Source organism: Daktulosphaira vitifoliae, unplaced genomic scaffold, assembly GCF_025091365.1.
Source record: "Daktulosphaira vitifoliae isolate Bord-2020 unplaced genomic scaffold, ASM2509136v1 Scaffold_3, whole genome shotgun sequence".
Lineage (NCBI taxonomy): Eukaryota > Metazoa > Arthropoda > Insecta > Hemiptera > Phylloxeridae > Daktulosphaira > Daktulosphaira vitifoliae.
Window position 1 is genome coordinate 20,475,815 of NW_026099574.1, and position 23,218 is coordinate 20,499,032.

Below are 23,218 nucleotides of genomic sequence, written 5' to 3' on the forward strand. Positions count from 1 at the left end.
TACTTGATCCAACTATGCCACGTCACCACTGTGCCGCGACACCCCTGTGCTGGGTTTTTTTACTTTAAAGTGCTATAACTTTTTAAAAAATGTATGGATCAATACAATTTTTTCATGGAAAGTAGTATTTATATATATCTTTCATTGGATTTACTTTTTTTTTAAATCAGACTATATCCCTATATATGGGGGGCTTCAAATATAAAAAATGCATATAGAAAGTAGAACTTTTTCAACTTAACTTTTGAAAGTGTTCTGGAAAGTCTGACACTTTTATATATATCTTAAATTGAAGCTTATGTAATATACTTTAATTTGAAAAAAAAAAATTTGACCTTTGGACTTGTCTTCACGGCGGAAATGGCTACCGAATGCTATTTTCGTGTGAAAATTCTCGATTTTATTATTCATATTATATTTAACTTTATAATGCTATAACTTATTGNATATTTATATTATATTTAACTCTATAATGCTATAACTTATTGAAAAGTTTATGGATCCACACAATTTTTTTATGAGAAATAATATTTTTTAATAAACCCTTTTTCATTCGACATACTTTATCTTAATCGAGATATTAATAAGGAACCAGCAGATCAAGTAGCTTTTGGAATAAAACACCAATTTTTTTAAAATTAAACACTATCTAAAGATTTGCATCGAAGCGTTTATTTTTGATAGTGATTTTAATCACTGTCAGATATCATTATACTTGATCCAACTATGCCACGTCACCACTGTCCCGCGACCCCCCTGTGCTGGATTTTTATATTGAAATGTTAGGTATTTCATTTGATATAAATTTTTCGAAAATCTGACCCTTTGTCTGCCCTCAGAGGGATTCAAAATAGAAACTTCTGGACAAAAAATTAACTTTTTCAACTTAAATTTTGAAAATGATCCCGAAATACTCCGAGCTTCAAACATTTATTAAAATAAAGTTTATGTTATGTACTAGAAGTTCAATAAAACATGCTATTTTTGTGTTCAAATTTTTTTGTTTATTTTGAAAGAGTTTAATATGGGTTGTCATATTAATAATTTTTATAATATTTACACGAATCTAACCTGCATTAAATATAAATTTAAACTTATATTACTTCATCAAAGTTATGAAAGATTATTTTGAATTTTTTAACCAGTTGAAATTGTTATTTTTAGCTACTAATTCGTGTAATGCAAACCTACAGTATAATACTGTAATATATACGTGTTGTATATTACAGTATTATTTGTACGGTGTACGAAGTTCGAACCCCACCCGCTGAAGTAACATTTTTGCATTTTTTTCTTAATTCTTTTTACGGTGGAAATAAAATTCAATAAATTTTGTTTGATTTCAATCTTCTTTAAATTGTACAGCTTCACTGAATATCAAGGACCCCATCGCTATAGTCTACCTTTCTGAAAGGGAATTTCTTATTCATATTAAAATTTTTTACAATATAGTTTTTTTTTGTGTCTGTAATTCATTTTTCTCAGTTCTTACTAGACCAATTTTTTTCAACCAAACGTAAAATTAACACAACTAGTGTTTAATTAAAGATATTGTCTTTAAAACCTGAAAATGATTTCTCCTTTACAAAATAATAGTTTGTTTTACCAATTTTCTCTATATATACAAGCAAAATCATTAATTCCTAATGTTTTTAAAGTATATATTGTCGAATTAGGTTTGATATGAATAATAGGTTCCAAATACAAAGTTAAATAATTTTATTTAGTTATTAATTAATATTTTAACTCTATTTGTGTGTTTTACTGTCATTCTATAATAATGCCAATTTTTTGATAAACTGTTATTGTATAAATCATTTCTAAAAAAATGATTTTGGGTTTCACCTGAATTTGACAATTGATTTTTACATATATAATTAATTTTTAGAATACGCTTAATCAAGTATATTTTTTAACTTTTTAATTGTTTTTTTTTAGTTTCTATGTGAAACTAAAATGATATTGGTTTTGTAATCTTCTGCGATTATTATCTGTCCATGAAAATATATTACTTTCAATAGTTTAATACTTAAAAAAATAAATTGTTCAAAAAAAGTGGCGATAGACATAAAAAAAATAATACTACTTTTCCAGCTTCGCATCGAAGCTAATAGAAAAGAGAACAAAAAGTTCAATGAAAGAATTAATACATTTGTAAATGTAACATTAGAGTGCAGAGGATAACTTATTATATTTGAATTCAAAGACGTTGGGTAGCCTTTAACTTTTATTAATCTAATCGTAATTTTTTTTTTGTACTCGAAAAAATATTTATACTGTTATTATTATAATTATTTATTATTTATTGAAAGCGTTTGTGAGACGTTTAAAATATTCTGCGACACGTTTAAAATATAGTTTTAAATACATTTTATTACGTTTTTGTATAAGATAGTATTGATTCTTGTCGTGTTTGTTGAATGACAGACATCTTATACTGTGGCAATATATGATTACATGTGTTTTACTTTTATGTTAAAAAAAACCTTTCTAAGAACTTATAAATGAAAGTTTAAATAAAGATTTTAGTAAGTCTCGTTTAATAATGAACAAAATGAGGCATTATATTTTAAATAAAAGTTGTAAACATTCATCATGTTTCATATCAATCAAGTTTTTTATAATATAATATTGACAAAAAATGTTTAAAAAATAATTAATTTAATCACAAATAAGTACGTTTACCGTTATGTTTTCTTACACTGTGAACTTCTTTTTTTGTAATGTTAGTTGTTTTTTCTTATTTATGCTTTGAAAACTTGCGGTTTTTATTCAGAAAATCAATATTTGTAAAATATTAACCTTTCAAATATTTTGATTAAGTTTTTTTTTTTTCAAGTTACCATGTTGAAAACTAATAAAACATGCACTTTATATTATTTTCTTTTAATATACTGTGTCAGCTTTGTGTCGAAAATTAAGTCATTAGCTTCAAAATATTCGATTATTTTAATTGAAAATTATTTTCTTTTATTATATGGTTAAATTTATTGGCTTATACGTTATTCGCGATATATTTTCATTGTTAACATATAATTGTGAAGTTTTTTTGTATAAACTTATTTATTTGGTAATTTTATTTCCAATAATTGTTATACATAGTGTTCAGTGAGTTCGGAAACGAGTCAATTGTTATAAATAATGAAAATAATAGAAACCCGTTTCTTTACTTACTGAACACTCTATATATTAATAACACTGAATATAGAATAATCTTTATGCGCTTTGGTTTTTTTACGCATTTTGGTTTTTTATAGCGCATAGGCTATATAAACATAGCCTTACAAAAATACGGTTTTGGTTGTTGATGAAATTAATAAAATTTCGTGTTGTATAAGGTTACCTTAAAAATGGTATGTGTACGTTTCAAAAGCGTGAGATTCCACTCACTTGTAAATACATTGACGTCTGTTGAAATGTATTAAACATTTATAATAAAAGGAAAAATGTATATAACGGCAAATAAAACTGTATACTTTATTTTTAGAAAAATATATTCATTTTTTCATTATTAACTGCATTTGTCATTGAAAATATTAGAAAAAATATTGTGTTGGTTGAAAAAAGTTTTTTATCCGACTAAATTATGTAATATTTTCACCCTATTATATAATCTTCTCAAGTATTAAATAAATACGATTCAAACGTTAAATATAACAATAATATTTTTGTTTATTTATTTATTTATATTACAACAAAGAATTGTTTTATATTATTATATGTAGAAATAGAACACAAATTGTCTAAAATAATAGAAGATTTTAATTCTATTATGTAGTTAATATAAAAAATATAACTTTTTTTTCATTTAACGGAGTTGTTGTGCACCCAGAGAAAAACCTCGATCTATATAATAAATTCATTGTTCAATTTGATAAATATATCATTACTATTGAATCAATGATATATTTATCAATATGATATTTTTTTTTTTGTCTTGAACAATAATTATTTATATGAATAGTTATTTTGTTCGTATTAATAAAACATTATCATAAACCCTTGATAAAATTTCTCTTTCAATTTTGATTGAGGTTTTTCTTTGGGTGTGGACTATACAGTCATCTTCATTTGGATGAAAAACAAAAGATTTCTTAAAGAAACAAAAAAAAAAAAATAAATCTCTTGTCATTAATGACTACTATATTATTTCTAAAATGGCTGTTAAACTTTGACTTTGATTAAAATAAGAATTATAGCAATTGTTAAAAATGAGTGGAAATAATACAGTATTTTCAATCAAATGAATAGACTTTAGTTATATTCAAAATTGAATTTTACTATACATAACATTAATTCATAAAGTTATGTGGAGAGTCGCTTGTCTACAGTTGTATTTCACTAAGAAATATAAAATCTTATCATAAAATTTAATTTTTTATTTCAAGTAGACAAATATGGTACACACATACTACTAACTCATTTAGCTGTAATTATTAAGTACCTATGTCGTGCATCAAAAAAAAAAATGTATGTAAATAAAAAATTTTTGTTGAAAACTATGGGTTCTATTTATGTTTGGGCACTTCGAATGTTTTATAATATTTAAAAATAGGTAATTAATAACCTGCTAGTGTGCTTTTTGTCGGCTTGCATCAATAACGTGGTTTGACCATTGTATAACGACTAGCTATGGTAGCAAGGATCGCCTTCATCATATCGAAGTGTCACACCTATCAGGTATGATTACCGGACCATAGGTTGAATTTCATTTTAAGTTAATTAGTAATTTATTTTGGTTTAATATGTCGTGATTATAACACCTCATGGCTATTAACAAGAATTATAATAATTGATGATTATGTGATTGATATGTAAAACATACCGTAGCCCATATCAAAATTAAGGAACATCGGAAATTAATGACAAACACCAGGAGCGGTCTGGACACTCGCATCTTAATGTTAATTAGATGAAAGGGTAAACACGTGCTCTCCGCACATACATAAATTTAAGTTAATTTATAATAAATTAAAATGAAATATAATATTTAATAAAGTACAACTCATTACATAAATATAATTATAAAGAAAGAAAATGATACCTGATCTCAGAAGAGATCCATACGATGGTCAATATGCTTCATCGAAAAGACCTTGCCGTTCGCTATTGGCGGCTCTAGTCATCATTGAAAAAGTGCCAGTGAAGCAGTGACGAAAACATAAGAACGTGACAATGACAGAAGAGCAGAAGAAAAGGCAACACCGATTTAACGGCGATTTCAAATCGATAACGGTCAGTCTTTTTGACAGGAATCAATACCGATAAACAATTTTATTTTAATTGAATTTATTTTCCTTGTCGCCTTATTTAGCCATTAGCGGCAGAATTAACAAGCTATTGACACCGTTGTGTAAAAAAAAAAAAATTCATTCTCTTGTGTTATAAAAAAACCTTCGGATTTGTGACGTTACAAACCATTTAAATCAATACATTTCATCAATTCGATATTTTTTTTTTTACTTTTTAACCTAGTTATACTATGAAAGTTTATAATCATCAGTATTGAACAATCGTTCATATTAGTATTCTTAAATAAATAAATAATCACAATAATAATATTTTCATATTACTAAAAAATATATCATTTTACACTTTCATTTAAATATTACAAATTTCAATGGTACTTGTTCTTTGTTTGATTGTTTTATTTTTCAATGTCACTCTTTGTTGCTTTTAGTCAATAAGACTTGGTTTTAATCATTTTCTCAAATATTCTTCACGTTTCAAATACCCCTGTTTTACATTACGTATTCATCCCAAATCCTTTTGCTATACTCGGAATAAATTTTTTTTATTTATTAATCCGTAAAATTTTCCTAACTTTTGTTGTTACAATTTTATAATGTTATTATTTTCGATCCATTACTTTTTTTGCACAATACATTTAGTCTCGATTAAACTAAAATTGCGTTTTATACTCAAAGGTAACAATGTTGTTATGGTTAATCAAAAAGGATTATAATATAGATGCTGAGCCTCTATCATCAGACCTTCATGAATTGAAACTCGTCCGGAATTTCTAATATTTGAAATATTCTCTTGCTTGTAACTCTTTTGTATTCGAGAAAACCTCGGCTCGTTTGTATTATTGTCATACATTTACAAATATATATGTTTTTTTTTTCAACATTTTTAAAATGTGTATCTTTCTAATGTAATTAATAATATATAATCCATACAAAATATTCTGATCATTTTAAGATCCACTTGTAAATAAACCATTCTTATTCTATAAAAATATCTCAAAGTGGTTTTATAGTATTTTATAAATACATTTTTTTTATTTATTCGTTAGTTATTGTGACTAATGATCTTTTTAAATTAAAATTTAGTTTGTTATCTCATTCTCTATATAGCTTGTATATTTCTAAGCAAATTTTTTTAATTCATTACATTAATGATGTGTTCAGAAAGTTTAACTAATTAAATCTTTTTGCATTAGTGCAACAGAAAGTGATTGTTTAACTATGCCTCACGCAATATCTTTAAATTTTAAAACTTAATATATATATATTTATAGTATAATAATTACTATTATTGTAGTAATACAAAAATAAGCAAAAAGATGTTGTTTGGTGGTATTTATTTGACCAAAGTTGGATATTTGAGGATTTGGTCAATTCAGGAGCAGCGAGGTTCTATCGGGGTTGTAGAGTCCGAGGGTTTAGAACATTTAGCGCATTTAGTGATTTTCAATTTATTGTATTAAATTGAACATAACAAGATAGTTATTTTAAGATAAGATGTATAGTGTACAATAATCAATTTAACATGTATATACACACATACTAGCTAGTGTACAACAGTGTATATGTTATAACAGATAAATAAATTATTTGTTTGTATACTAGTAATATAAAATACAGATTATACATTTTTCATTGATAAATGTAAGATGTGTCATGCAAAGCATTAGGCATATTACGACAATATATATTTCATAAGTAAATAGTAATTTACATTTTATAGCATTCAAATAAAATTTGAAAGCCCTTAAAATACTATTAACATTTGATTTTTAGTGATAACTTATATTTTTAACTAGCTCAAAAGTTAGAAAATGATTTAATTAAGAAAAATACTAGTTGATAACAATTTTTTAAAACAATATTTTAATATACATTAACGGTTTGCGCTTATACAACCAAATTTTTCTTTGAAAATTATAGAACATAAGATATTAATAAATTCTAAAAATAATGAATAAAATTGTTTTATATTTTTTACGATATTGCGTATGTTATTTTTAATTTATTATCCTCCTGTATAATAATCATCATATCCTCGTTGTGTCTCATTTTCGCATAAAAATTAACACGTTTTATGCTTAAATGATTTAATAGTTTAACTGGTTATTGAAAAATAAATATTTCCTGTAATTTTTGAACATTTGAATTGCTCTTATTTTTAGATATGCAACTAGAATTTATTATCAAGTTTTTATCTCTTTTGTTTTTATTAAATTACTATATGTCATTATTTATATTATCAACCAAGAAGTTAGCACTTATGTTAAATTATATTGATATATTAGATTTCATAAAATTACAGTTTTCATAAATTTATAATATTTAACAGTATAATGTAAATAATATTTATAAATTGTAAAAGCATGTCAGATTATACAATCAAATATAATATAGTATCTATACAGTTACTATTATTTAAAACAATGTCAACCATTTATTATTTATAACCATTAAAAAAAGTACCGAATCTAAGTAGATTTGATTATTTTGAAATGGAGTGTAGTAAAATTAAACATCATAAAGTAAAAAGATACACAATACTCGAGTTTAATCACTTTATATCCTTTACATAATATATTAAAGTATCTGCGATATTTACTCATATAAAGTTTACACGGTTAGCACTGATAGGAAGGTGCATAAAGTTTAATGTTGCATGTTTCATCACTATTAATGAAGTTCTAGTTTACATTTGCTTATTGCTCGTTTACATATATGAAAAACTCAATACATATTACAAACTAGTTTGATTGTTAAGTTTAAGTTATTGTCACGAACATTTCAAATGGAAAATAAAAAAAGAGAAATAATTTAAAATGCCTTGACCGGTTTGTGTAATTTTAAATTGGATTACGGTCACATACAGCTTTATAGTAACGGCAACAAAAAGAACTTTTAATACTTCTTAAGTTCTTTTTGTCTTGTCCGTAAACTTTGTGATGTGTTACTGTATAAAGTTGTGTTTTTACACTTTTTATTTTATTTATTTGAATAGATAGTACTAAAAAATACATCCTTTTTTGAACAAATGAAACAGAGGCTCTACTTCCCTTAAATCATAAAAACTTTTTTACTGTAAAAGATATGAAATACCATGAAGTACTTTGTCAAACCTATTTCTTTGATCTTAATTTATCCATTTTAACAATTATTTTTTCTTTTATTTTTCAGTGCAATTTTGAATATTTTCTACTAATTAAAATTGTCAAAAGTTATTTAATTACCACTAAAAGATATAGAATGTTAATTATATTAAATAAAGGACCCTGGTGAAGTTCAAAGACAAGACCTAATGTATATATGGGCCTTTAGAGCTTTTCCGCATTAACTCATTTTGACGCCACAAATTCGGTCGATTCAAGCCGTCAGTATCATCACTTTCTGTAAACTTAATCTTACATAAGAAAGACAAATGCCACTAGTTTTCAAGAAATGTTGCCCTCGCATAGGAATAGCATACATCTATTATCTACTCAAATCCACTTATCCATAATTTACACTATCCCACTGGCATATACAGAGTGGCACAAGTCTAACTGACAACTCTTATAACTTAATACAAATAAATTTCGCTAAAATTTTTTTTAACAATTTTTGAATTTTTAGACTTCATTAGAAGCATATTTTTTATTATTTATTTTTAATAATTATAAAACATTTTTTTAATAATTTATTATATTCAAATTTATAATGTAGCCATTTTTAGAGTGTTTCTTACAAAATGTTTTGATAGGTTAATAACAACTTTAGGATAAATACTTGTTGATTTGTAAGCATATTAATACATTTAGTCAGTATGCAATGAAGGTAAAGTATGCGTTATAATACTCACTGAATGTATCAAAATGCTTGTTTTTCAATAAGTATAATCCTATTGTTATCAACCCATCAAATTTGTTTACAAGAAAAAACGGCTATTTTAACAATTTTAAATAGTTTATTTATCTTGTTAGAAATTAATTCTTATTACAAATAATAAAAAATATGCTTTTAACGTAGTCCAAGAATACAAATCTTATCACAGCAAAATTTTAGTTGCATCAGAAATTATGCCAGTTGTCAGTTAGATCTGTTCCATTCTGTAAGTAAACCAGATAAATTTGTACATTCAAAAATCACGTACAATGCAGACCACTAAATTATAAGCGCGTAACACGTTCTAGTATATATGCACGTGACCATCGTGAATATTTTATAAAAACTTTGTAGGTGTGTATTTTGTGGGCAAACAAGATTAGTCAGTAACTAAACTTCAAAAATTAGAAGGAGCATTAAAATTAGACTTTATTTTTTTACTTTGCTTCGAAATTTTTTCGTTGACGTTTAATTGAGCGTTTCACTTAAAAAATAATAATTATTTTAGAGTTATTAAAGTAAGATGTAAGACGAACGTATTACTTTTATAATTTTATTACACAGAATAATTTTTGGCAAATTCAATATGAAGTCTCTGATTCTCTGCTAGGCGTTCATAAAAATCTTCAAAGAACGTTTAAATTTTCTTATTAGGTGTATGATAAATTAGTATTTTACATAAAGGATGACTAATAATAAATAAATTATGTTAATGTAGTAATAATTTAAATGTCTTTCAATTATTAAAATTCGCCAACAACGTTGATATTGACTGAATTAAATGAATAAAGTAGTATTTCAACTTAGAACGTGTATCTCGTTTATTATGCAAAATAACAGAAAGTTTGTATTCTGCTTCTTCTCTCTTTTAAAATAATCATTTTAATGGAAAATGTAATCATTGAAAACTCATTGGTAATTTAGAAGTTTATAGCCTCGTGTAAAAAATGATTAACATCTCTTCTCTGCGACTTATAAATAAACCCTTAAAATTAACCTACACGTAAATGTTTATGTGCAATTGATTACACGTTTCATTGATTAACTTAAAATTTTTACTATTATACGATGTCATATTTTCAAAATCGTTTGGTAGTCAAAATAAGTCAAATTTCTTGTAGATGTAACCCAGTTCGATTTTTAAAAATATAAAATATATTTGAACACACAAATACAATGTCTATTTTTAATTAAATAATTGCTGTCGCGGAGGAGTTAACTTGTGGATAATTTTATCATAAAAATTAAATTATGTATTCATGACAGTGACACGCAATTGAAACGTTCAATTAAAAACAAATATTTAGTTAGTGGTATTTAAATTAATTCTCAAATCACTATTAAATATTAATATTTTTTTTAATATAAAATGATTTCTTTCAAAGTGACAGTATGTTTGATTTGTTTTTATGTTTTTAAAAGAATAACTAAATTTTATTAAAATGAATGGTATTTTTTTATGATTATCTAATTTATTTTCAGAGGAAACTGTTTTTAACTAAATAATCTATTATAATTTCAAAGTTATGTATGAACTTTAACTTTAATACTAAACACTATTTAAATAGAATATTTTTTATTAAATAAATGATTAGGTATTGGAAGAAAATGGCTAAATACCTCTATATTTAATGGCCCTAATATGATGGACTGATTGAAATGTTTAAAAAATTTATTGTAATTTTGTTTGGATATCACGAAATTAACTAAATTATTTATTAAGATCTTTTCATGTTAGCCCTTTTGAAATTATGCGAAGTTTCGTCATTACAAACTATTAGAAATCGCATAGAAAAATTGATACAAAATTCACATTTTTAACATCACTAAAACTGGCGCTTGAAGTACCAGGTTATATCACAAAGTAGCAGATAAGCATTATTTTTTATCTCTCAACATTAAACATGAAATCTATGTAACTTCTAAGCCATTCAATTTCGCACATTGTGATGGATTTGGTTTTATATGTTTCATCTATTTATAAGTGCATTGATTTGAGTTAATCTTTAATTTTCTTAAATTATTAATCAACTGAAATTGTATCAATTTTCATTAAATTTTATTTCATTAGTATAATTCCTCATAAGTATAAAAAACACATACTCGATGGAGAATAATTCGCATAACACTAGAAAATATTGTCCTCCGTATATTTTATTTTAAAATTAGATCACTAGGAATGAATTATAGATAGGTATTAATTATTGACTAGTAGACTTACTGTAAATATTCTTATATCTTTGATACGTACAATGTAAAAAGAATATCGAAATTGTTCAAATTTATTAACGTTTTAAACGTTGATAAACGTTTCTATTGGTCAATGTTTTTATTTTTACTAGATGTCATCGAATTTGTTATTTTACATCTACATATATTCTTTCATAAACAAAGTTATGTTATTATTTCAATCCACAACAATAACAACTAAAAATCAAACAAACTATTCGATAAATTATAAGTCATCCGTAAAAAGTATCCATTTTATAAAAATGAATTACTTTATAAACTAAAATACTACACTTCATCTCTGTTTATTGTTTATTATAAAATTCAAAAATCATCAAGAACAGATATTTATTAAAAAATTTGAATTGCTTAAATAAATAAATAAATATCCAAAAATATTTACTTTTTCTCGAGAAAAATTGGATTATAATGAATAAATAAATAATTGGGACATTTGTTATGCTTAACTATTTGTGTTTAAACACTTAAGTTTATTAGTTTGGCCAACATCTGCAGCGTTCAGTCAACTAAAAAACGTTCTTGATATTTTAAAGTAAATAATAAAACTTTAAATAATACTTTATAGTAACATAAATATTCAAGTATACCTTATTCTTTATTTTTAATTTATAATCAAGAAATACTCTAGATTTCATATAAATATATGGTAGATAGAAAATAAAATTGGAGGTGAAAAGTTAAACTCATTAATTTCGCAGATTAAAAATTACTCTTGTTAATTGATTAATATTTTCTTAGAGTATATAGAAAAATAAAATGTGTAATAATAGTTTTGCTTCATTCTTTTCCAGACCTTGGTGTACAGAGATGGAATTTTACTATCTGGCCCATTACCAAGTCTTGTTCAGCACCTGGTTCCTACCGCAGATTATTACCCAGATCAGGCTTATCTGTTCGCATTTATTCTCAGTTCACGGTTATTCGTGAAACCACACGAGTTACTTGCAAAGGTTGTAGCTATTTGCCAGGCTCAACAGAAGCTTGGAGATTACGTTTCAGCCGCACAAAATTCTCATCATAAGGTATATACTTAAGATATTTTTGTTTATTGTGTCATGATAAATAAGTTATAATAAGAAATAAAAAAGTTAGAATATTAAAATAGATTTATATATATAGGGTGTCCTACTAGATTTTGACAAATTTAATAACATGCGATCTAGCAAGTATTTTGCGTTCTTTTTAAAAAAATTTTTTTATAATTTTGGACTACATAAAAATAATATTTTTTATTATTTGTCTCTAATTAAAAAAAAATTTTTAATTTTTATGAAATTTTAAAAACCATTTAGTAATTTTTTTTATAACACATTTTGATGGATCAATAACTTTAAGATAAGTACTTATTACATTACAGACATTTTATTATATAAAGTTGGTAGATACAGATTGTACTTGTGTATATTTATTATGCAGATTCCACCCACGTTACATATCTGTTATATATATATAGACTGTTCAGTAAGTAAGAAAACGAGTTTCTATTGTTCTTATTGTTTGTAATAACTGACTTCTTTTCTTACTTATTGAACATACTTATAAAAAAAAAAGGAGTTACTATTAATGGAACATTGCCAAATTTTTTATATTTCAATATCTAACTTTTAGAGTTTTAATTATTTGTAAAAAAGATGAAATCATTTTTAAATATTAATATTTTTTAATACATTAAGCAGGTATGTACTAAAGGCGAAGAACATATATAGATTTTGGGGTTACTTTTTAAAGTTAAATGAAAACCTACAATTGTTTTTATTTAATTAAATGTTGAAAAAACTACATAAAATATCGACTGGTTGATAACGAGTTTTGTAATATTAATTTTTGAGATATTAGAATTTTAAGTTTTGGACAAAATGAGGTGCGGAGTAATGTGTTTTCGATGCTCTATTTTTGCTTTAAAACACGGATAAATATACAAACACATTGCTCACTCTTCTCATCTATGCCTAAAAATTACAAATCTGGTTATTAAATTTGTATTCAGTTTATTCACCAACTAATATAATATAATTAATTTTAGAAATAATAACTTTTTTCAATATACATATATTTATCATAGTTCACAAAAATTAAGCTAATTTAATTCAATAAATTTTTATTGAAAAATCATTGTTTAACGAAAAATTAAGTGGTTGTATTATAAATAATAAATCACACTATATTATATATATATACAGAGTGTTCAGTAAGTAATAAAACAAGTCAATTGTTATAAACAATGAGAATAATAGAAACCCGTTCCCTTACCGACTGAATACTATATGTGTGATTTGCCAGAACGATAAATAAAATACTTTCCTTATTACATGAAAGTTTTGTTTAAATTATACGAAAACTTATTTATAATATGTAACGTTTACCAGGATTATTGACTATTTGAATTTTTTTACTCATTCCATTGCAGGATCAACTGTCACGATTCGTACCTAAACTTGTGCAGCTGTTAGCCGAATGGACGGACAAATTCCCTTATGATTTCCGTGATGAACGGGTTATGATCCACGTTCGTGAAATCACTCATCAATGTGTGTCTGTAGAACCTGCCGTCCGGCATCAGGTGTCTGCCATTTTGCAGACTTTGTTACACAAGCTCACTTTGTTGGATAAGTACGAAACATTCCTGCACCAAACCGGCACGGACGTTACCGTTGCTTCTGCCGATGCCTTGTCACCGGTAAGTAATATTTTATAATTATATAGTACGACTACTTAGATTTTTTAACAATTTTTAGATGTTCTTTAAATATACAATATTTATTTATTTCCCATTGAAGTTAATATTTGTATTATGAAATATCATAGTTTAGTTTAATATTTACATAAAAATTATTACAATAATGATTTTTCAATATGTATTTGAAGCGTTTAAAGTCAACTAGTACTGGCAGAGTTTAATTTAATCTAAAATAATCAGTATCTTGTACCGAATTTAATCCAAATTCAAAACGAATACAGTCAATTCTCACTTGTTTGTACGAGTGCTTCAATAATTATAACTTAATAATATTATACATTTTTGAAAAGGATCGACACTGATTTCATAATAGTTTAAATGCGTCTAATATAAAATGTTCATTGTTGGTATAACACAATAAAAATAAACTACATTGATAATTTTTAAATGAACAAAAAATATATATATGTATTTCTAAATGATAATGTTATTTTAAAAAATCGGGTAATTGATAATAAAAACATATAATGTACACAATATGTACTTTTTTGGTTAACGTACTTTTATTTGAGTTATAAACAGTAATTAACTACAATCATTCGATTATTTTACTACTAATTTTTAAATGCCTCGTGAATTAAAAAAAATTATCCGAGCTTATGTTTCATTTAGATCCTGAGCCTAACTATATAATAATTGCACATACTATGTTAATAAAATTAATATAAAATAAAGTTTATTCTGAAGGATTCAATATCGTTTTATTGATTAATTACTGTGTATTAATGTTCAAGTATACAAAGTCTAAAAAGAGTTAATACCAAAAAAAAAAAATGGTATTACTGTGCTGTGTCGTTCATATTTATTCGATTTTATTATCTATACACTATAAAATTACTTTGTGTCCATAGAATTATAAAAACATATACATGAATAAAAAAAAGAATAAATAACATATTATTATGATGTAAAAACTTATTATTGAAAAAAAACTGAATGTTGAAAACTGAACAATAAAAATAAGCTTTTTATTAATTAGTTAACTAGAAACATAGTCACTTTATGGTCTCTAAATTTAATCGTGTTTGAAATTATGATCTGTAGTTGGTCATTTTTTTACTGACTTTCGACCTTGCCTTTATTATTTATATGTCCAAGTGTTGAAAATGTCTAGCAGCGTAGAACATTTGGTTCAATGTGTGTCCTTTACGTGATAATTAGTTATTGAAATCGAACATAAAGGTTAATTTTTAATAGAGTTTAATTAAATTGTATTTTTGAGTTTTTAGGAGTTTAGTTAATAGTTCATTTACAGCCGTTAGCACATTCTATAGTTTGCCTGGAAATAATATATTGACAATATTGTGTTAAAGATATGATCCTGTCTTTGTAATTCACGTGTTAATATATGATTATTGGGTTTTATGAAATATCGATAACATTAATCAATTATATTTATACAATAAACAGGTCATAGCATATATTAAAATAGAAAATATTCTAGATCCAGTCATGTTTTAGTAATTTAACTAATTGAATTAAAATTTTAGGTGAGAAAATACGTATACGCGATTTTTAATGACTTTAAGTTAAATATTTGTACTATTTTTTAGTTTTAAAATAATATTTTAAATTATAAATAATAAAGATTTTGAAAAAAAAAGAGATGATAATTCAGTAATATAATTTATTACCATAAAACGATAAATTAAATAAATAGAGAAACACGATATTAAGATATATGAAAATTTACCGCTAAGTGACAAGAATAATTTCTAGACACGTCAGATGTGCTTATTTTATCTGCCACAAGAGCCAATGCTAATTTAAATTACTTTTCCTTCTAGTAATTTTATCATACATGTTGATCCGTTTCTCATAACTCATTTAATTACAAAAGAAATATAATATTGAGAAGAAAACTTCGTTTTTTTAGTTTTTGTTTTAGTTAATATTATTGAAGATTATATAATGTACATTACAAAATCTACGACCAAAGACTACATAGACTGAGGGAGAGGGACGGGTATGACTATTTGTGTTATTAGATATTCTCGGTCGCGCTCCTCTACCCGCTCACTTATATAAACTTCCAAATTACTGATCTAAATGTTGTTATTGACCAGGCAGTTTCTTATTCGGTTGGGTAAAAAATAAAGTTGGCACCTTTAAAAGGTATATGGGATGGATTAAAAAATAATTTTATATTAATTAAGAAATATTTGAAACTAAAAAATATCAAAAAGAATTTTCTTAAAATAATTATTACTTTAAGAAAAATCGAGTGGCTAAATTTAAAAAATCACTCTTCATGTTTCATATATAAATATTTAACGAAGTTAACACTCCTATAAGTATATGGGATGATTCTAAACAGTAAATATAATTTAAAAAATTAATTTTTTTTCTGGATAATGTATTTATTTTGCGATTAATTAAACGGAATAACTGTGTATGTAAGTTCAATTTCAGCATTGATATCGTTTTTTAAAAAAATTGTTTTCTATTAATCAAATTCATTCTACTAAATAATACAAAATATATATTTTCATGGTTTAGTACTAAAAACATGATACCATTGAAATAAGAGCATTTATCTTTTATTAAACTAAAGATTCAGATTGTTGAATTCAAGTACATATGAAATAAAAACTTTTAGAACAAATAAAAAGTTCTCACTTAACTAAAATTAGTTATCTCCATAAATGGAAACCTTAAACGAGTATACAAGTATTGAATGAAATAGACATTGCTCTTAACTGGGTTTTAGTAATAGAAAATAAAAATGGCTGGTTTCTTTTGTTTTGAGATTTTTTTACATATAATTTTTTTTTCAATTCAATAATAAGCTAAATCTATGTTAACCATTTATTCTAAAAAATAAACAAAGTAAACATTTCAAGTTCTATATAGAAGTCATTATTTAAATTGTTTATAAATTTAAAGAAGTAGAACTTTTAGTTCATTTCAGGTCCCTTAAAGTAAATAATGATAAAAGAACTTTTTAGTATCAGATAATATGTTAATTATCTCATGTTTTTTTTTTTTTAACATTTTTATTTTTTAATTAATTTTTGCCTATTCATATTTTTATTAACTTTCTTTAGTCAATTATTTAGTTAAATTTAACGTTTACAATGTGGCAACGTTTATAAAATTTTTTTAAATCTTAAAGCAAAATTATTATGATAGATGAAAATATATTTAATCTAATTTATGTTAAAAAGTTATATAGATAACAATTACTACTGGCTGATAATAATTTTCCACAGTGACTGTCCTTACGAAATACTAACACTTTAAAGTCTAGATATATTACTACTTCTGAAAAAAATCTTAAATTGTTTCTATGTTTTTTGGAATATTAATCAAGTATTTTGTCTACTTGATGTAGATTAATCTTATTTTTTATCGACATTCTTATTGTTTCTGTTTGAAAAATGATGTTAATAATATTTTTAGTGGGACAATAAACAGTATAAAATTGTACAACTCTAATATATATGAAAAAAATCTCCATAACTAATCAAAGGCAATAATGCTTTAGCGGCGAGTTCCTCATAAATTTCCTATAGATTTTAGTATAAAAGAATTACTAATGGCAATATCTAAAACTACTATACAAAAAGCATTTGACTAACAGTAATATTTTTAAGTATATCTTTTATAAACTATATATTTGTATATTTTAATTATTTACTAAAAATGTGTGTATTGATTATAGAAAAATGATTAATAAATATAAAAATAAATCATTAACATGGTATGGTAAAATTCTCTTTGTGTAAAATTTCACATTAGGTAAATTACGAAAAGAATTAAACATTTCTGGGCAATATCGATATGCACCAAGAATAAGGCAGTAAGTCACTTTTTCTCACTTTTCAAGAAAATCGAAAATAAAAATTAGTCTCTGATATGTTTATCAATTTTCTTAGTAGTTCAATCCAAATTGTCGACATTTTGATGAATGTTATTATAAGAAGAATAAAACTTAGATTCAAATACCTCATAATTTTAAAATGGATTTTTTTGAGTTACTGCCTTATTTGTTGCACATAGCGATGTATTAGATTATGTTCAAAACCGTTTATTATTCTATTTTTGTATACAAATATATAAGGTAATTTGTTACTTTTATACTGTTAGCATAAAGAGCCATGTGCAATTCTTTTAATGGTTTTTGTTTACAAGTTTAAATTTTACTTTATTAGTATATTAATGTTATAAGTATTTTTCGTTTTCCTGGGTAATTTAACAAACATCTGGTGGAGATAGTATTAAAGTTCCAAGTTCTTCTTTGTAAGAACGCCATTGACCTCATTGATAATATATAATTTATGAATTGTAATGTAATACATTCCAGGCTATTTAATCACATATAGTATTTGTGTGCAGTTTGCAGATATCTATCTCTAAATTTTACATTGAAATAACTGAATTGCTCCAATTTATTGAGTAAATGTGAAATATATAGAGAAGTCTATCTAAAGGAATCTTTAGATTATTAATCTTGTTGACAGTCTGATTTATGATATTGTTGTGCTTTGAAAATTATCTAATATTAATTTAATATTTAAAATACTAAACAGAGTTATAATCGTGACTGACATTAAACAATATATTGATAATCATAAAATGTAATTTAAAAGTTTAATAAGTAATAGAGTTTATGTAAATTTTAATGAAATACGATACATGAGTTTTTATTAGACGATCAAACTTTAGTGTGACTTTTTTGTTTTGTTATAACTTTAGCATAGTAGGTTAAATTAATTCGAGTTTTTCATTGACTTTATTTTTATGGGTATAACAAAAGTAAAATACTACATAACATGAACATAAAATTTATCTATAAGTGGAAATAAAAAGTGCATGTATAAAACAATTATTATTTCCAGCTTATAATGAGCTATCGAGTTTAAATAATTGTTCGTGTGTCATGTAAATTATTTCCTACAAAAAATTGTTAACTGATATTTTTTCATGACATGTAATTTTGTAAAATTAAAGAAATATTTTAGCTTCGATGCGAAGCTAAGAAGGTATTGGTTTTACTATGATGTGTTTTTTTTTTTTTTGTGTGTCTGTTACCACTTTTTCTCAGCTCTCACCAAACCGATTTCTTTGAACGATACGTCAAAAGATCACAAATCGTATCTAGTCGAAGACATTACCCTTAAAAATTGAAAAAATTTCCCTCGTTCCCCGTAAATGGGGGAAACCTTCAAAAAAATTACAAATTTAAAAATCGCTAATTTTCGAAATTTTTTTCAATTTTTTTTACTAAAAACTGGCGTAACTTTTTCAAAAATGAACATATCAATATATTTTTTTTTTTTATAGATGCTTGATGTCCTTATCTATCATTTGGTATATTTTTTTTGTAAATTTAACCCTTTATCTGTCCACAGGGGGGATTTAAAATGACAACTTTTTCACAAAAAATTAACTTTTTCAACTTAACTTTTGAAAATGTTCCGGAAGGTCTGACACTTTTATATATATCTTAAATTAAAGCTAATGTAATGTACTTTAATTTGAAAAAAAAAAAATTTGACCTCTGGACTTGTCTTCATGGTGAAAATGGACACCGAATGCTATTTTTGTGTGAAAATTCTCGATTTTATAATTTACATTTTTTACTTTAAAGTGCTATAACTTTTTAAAAAATGTATGGATCAATACAATTTTTTCATGAGAAGTAGTATTTATATACATCTTTCATTGGACATACTTTTTTTTTAAATCAGACTATTTCCCTATATACGGGAGGGCTTCAAATATAAAAAATGCATATAGAAAGTAGAACTTTTCAACTTAATTTTTGAAAGTGTTCTGGAAGGTCTGACACTTTTATATATATCTTAAATTGAAGCTTATGTAATATACTTTAATTTGAAAAAAAAAAATTTGACCTCTGGACTTGTCTTCACGGTGAAAATAGACATCAAAATTAATAAAAAATTACGAATTTTGTAAAATAATTTTTTTTTATATTTTTAACTTAATAATGCTATAACTTTTTGAAAAATCAACAAATCAACATAATTTTTTTTTATACTAAAACCTTAAATATTTCCCTTTCATTTGATATTATTTTTTTGAAAATCTAACACTTAACCTGCTCATTGGGGGAGATTTAACTTTTTTACAAAAACTAACTTTTTCAACTTAATTTTTGAAAATGTTCCGGAAATACTGCGTCCTTTAAACATATATCAAATTAAAGCTTATTTTATGTACTATAAAATGAAAAAAAAAANTTTTATGTACTACAAAATGAAAAAAAAAAATTTGTCCCGACACTTTTTTTTCTACATTTAAACGGCTGCCGTAGTTAAAAAAACACTATTTTTGTGTTAAAATTTTCGATTTTCGATTTTAAATTTTCAACTTAAAAATGCTATAACTTTTTGGCTACAACTTTTTGAAAAATGTATTTTTTTTTTCTAAATACATTATAAGTACATCTTTCATTTGACATACTTTTTATTAAAATTGGACAATTTCCCCTTATATAGGGGGCGTTCAAAACTTAAAATATTGTAAAAAACATAGATCTTTTTCAACTGAACTTTTGAAAATGTTCCGGAAATACTGCGTCCTTTAAACATATATCAAATTAAAGGTTATTTTATGTACTATTAAATGAAAAAAAAAAATTTGTCCCGACATCTTATCTTCTATGTGCAAATGGCTGTCGAAAATTTAAAAAAAAATGTAATGTTTGCGATAAAAATTACATTTTATCGGGATGTTTTTTGTACTTAAAACTGCCATAACTTTTTCAAAAATGAACAAATAAAAATAATATTTTTTTGTATTGAAACCTTAGATATTTCCCTTTCATTTGATATAATTTTTTTTGAAAATCTAACACTTATTCTGCTCACTGGGGGGATTTAAAATAGTAACTTTTTTACAAAAAATAACTTTTTCAACTTAATTTTTGAAAATATTCCGGAATTACTGCGTCCTTTAAACATATATCAAATTAAAGCTTATTTTGTGTACTATAAAATAAAAAAAAAAAATTTGTCCCGACGACATATCTTCTATGCGCAAATGGCTACCATATTCAAAAATATGCTATTTTAACAAATTTTTTTTTTTTTTAATTAAACACTATCTACAGATTTGCATCGAAGCGTTTTTTATGATAGTGATTTTAATCACTGTCAGATATCATTTATACTGGGCCAAACTATGCCACGACCTCACTGTGCCGCCACTCCACTGTGCTGGGTTTTTTTTTACTTTAAAGTGCTATAACTTTTTGAAAAATATATGGATTAATACAATTTTTTATGAGAAATAATATTTTTGAATAATCTCTTTTTCATTTGACATACTATATCTTAATCAGGATATTAATAAGGAACTAGCAGATCATGTAGCTTTTGGAATAATACACCAATTTTTTAAAATTAAACACTATCTAAAGATTTGCATCGAAGGGTTTTTTTTTATAGTGATTTTAATCACTGTCAGATATCATTATACTTGATCCAACTATGCCACGTCAACACTGTGCCTCGACCCCCCTGTGCTAGGTTTTTTATTATTGCGTTTACATAAAAATATTAGTTTCATAACTTTTGTTGATTTTTCCCTAGTAAAATATATATTTATCAGTAAACCAAGAAATGATAGAATATTGGTATAATGTATTTGTAAAAATAAAAAAGTAGTATTTAATTATATAAGAAACATTTTTTTTAATATAAGTAAGAAATACTGTTTATTTGGATTAATATTCTTGTTTACGTACGAAATGAATACACATTAATTTTCTGTCTCAATATAATAACAGCCAAGGGCAAATTTCATAAGCCAGTTAAAGTAAACTGTTTTTTGACATTTTTAGAACTGTTCTGGAATCAGAAACAGATTTAACTTTTCAATTATAACTTAACGATTATGCTTTGAAAAAATATTACAAAATTATATTCTTTTTCAAGTAATTTTGAGTTTTGCAAAGTTTTATTTTTCTAAATATTTTTAAGTGTTTATTTCATCTAGTATTATAATTATAGAATGTTGCTGTAATACTATCTTAATTAATTTTTTTCCAAAGTAATATGAAAAATTGTGATAGTTAGTGAAAATAGATTTTTTTTTCATTAGTTTGAGTTTTTTCCAAATTTAATATTATGTTAGTAAATTCTAATTTATTGTTACCCATTATTCGCTTGCCAATCAGCCAAATACCCTCATAATTTATTTGTGTTTAAGATTTAGTATTTTATTTAAAAAATTCAATGTCACTTACTGTGGGCTTCCTGTTTAGTATTGTTTATATAATTTATAAAGTAAATAAATTATTATTACAGCGTCTTGTCTAAACTGCATTTTATTTCAATTTTACTTTACTAATAATTTCCTTGAAAGGTATACTTCATTAATTACGATCATTTAAAATTTAATGTTATTAAAATTGTATTAGAATTAATAAAACTATTACAAATAGTAATAGATACAAGTTATAAACATTATAGTTTGTTATATTAAATTAAAATCTAATAGATAAATATAAGATATATTATGTAAAGATCATTTGGAATATTTATTTTATAATTTCTAAGACAAAAAAGTGACATACTTTCTTGTTTCCTTCCCTGAAAGAATACATTTAACCGAGTGAGTGATGATATAATGTTGTCGTATACACGACAAATAAAAAGAAGAAAAACTGTGTAGTAACATGAAATGCATCATAGGTACTCGAGCGATTGAATATTATTCAATTCATTTTTTTTTTTTTGTCTCGTGTCATCAGTACTTTTACAATGGTGTGACGGTGATGTATGATGTTGCTAAAAACCCTCAAACACGTTTGATGAATTTAGCGCGTCGCATCGATTGATTTTTGACGGTTTTTTACCCATACAAAACTCATTGTATGCCAACGACACAAGAAGTGTACAAATGAGAAGCTTTTTACTCGGTGTGCGAGAATGACAACCTATCACTTCTTATATTCCACAGAAAATTCGACGATAAAATTAATGAGAGTGGTTACTTGGGTGGTTTCAAAGGTACACGTGAAGTACTTTTATATTATATTAAGTATTTAATTAAACTGAAAGTATTACAGGAACGTTTAGTGTTAGGCAAAAATAAGTCTTTATTACCCTCGAATTTCTCTTTTCAACTAATTATAATCAATTTAGAATGTATA

The 23,218-nt window shown here is 24.7% G+C and overlaps 1 protein-coding gene across 1 annotated transcript in view; it reads left to right on the forward strand.

Annotated features, from left to right (window-relative positions):
* LOC126901942 (uncharacterized) overlaps window positions 1-23,218 on the forward strand; it is a 108,346-nt gene that overhangs the window by 81,886 nt on the left and 3,242 nt on the right. Inside the window, exons 5-6 of the mRNA XM_050678901.1 lie at window positions 12,149-12,379; window positions 13,765-14,034. Coding sequence (XP_050534858.1) covers window positions 12,149-12,379; window positions 13,765-14,034 — 501 coding nt within the window. The remainder of the gene's footprint in view (window positions 1-12,148; window positions 12,380-13,764; window positions 14,035-23,218) is intronic.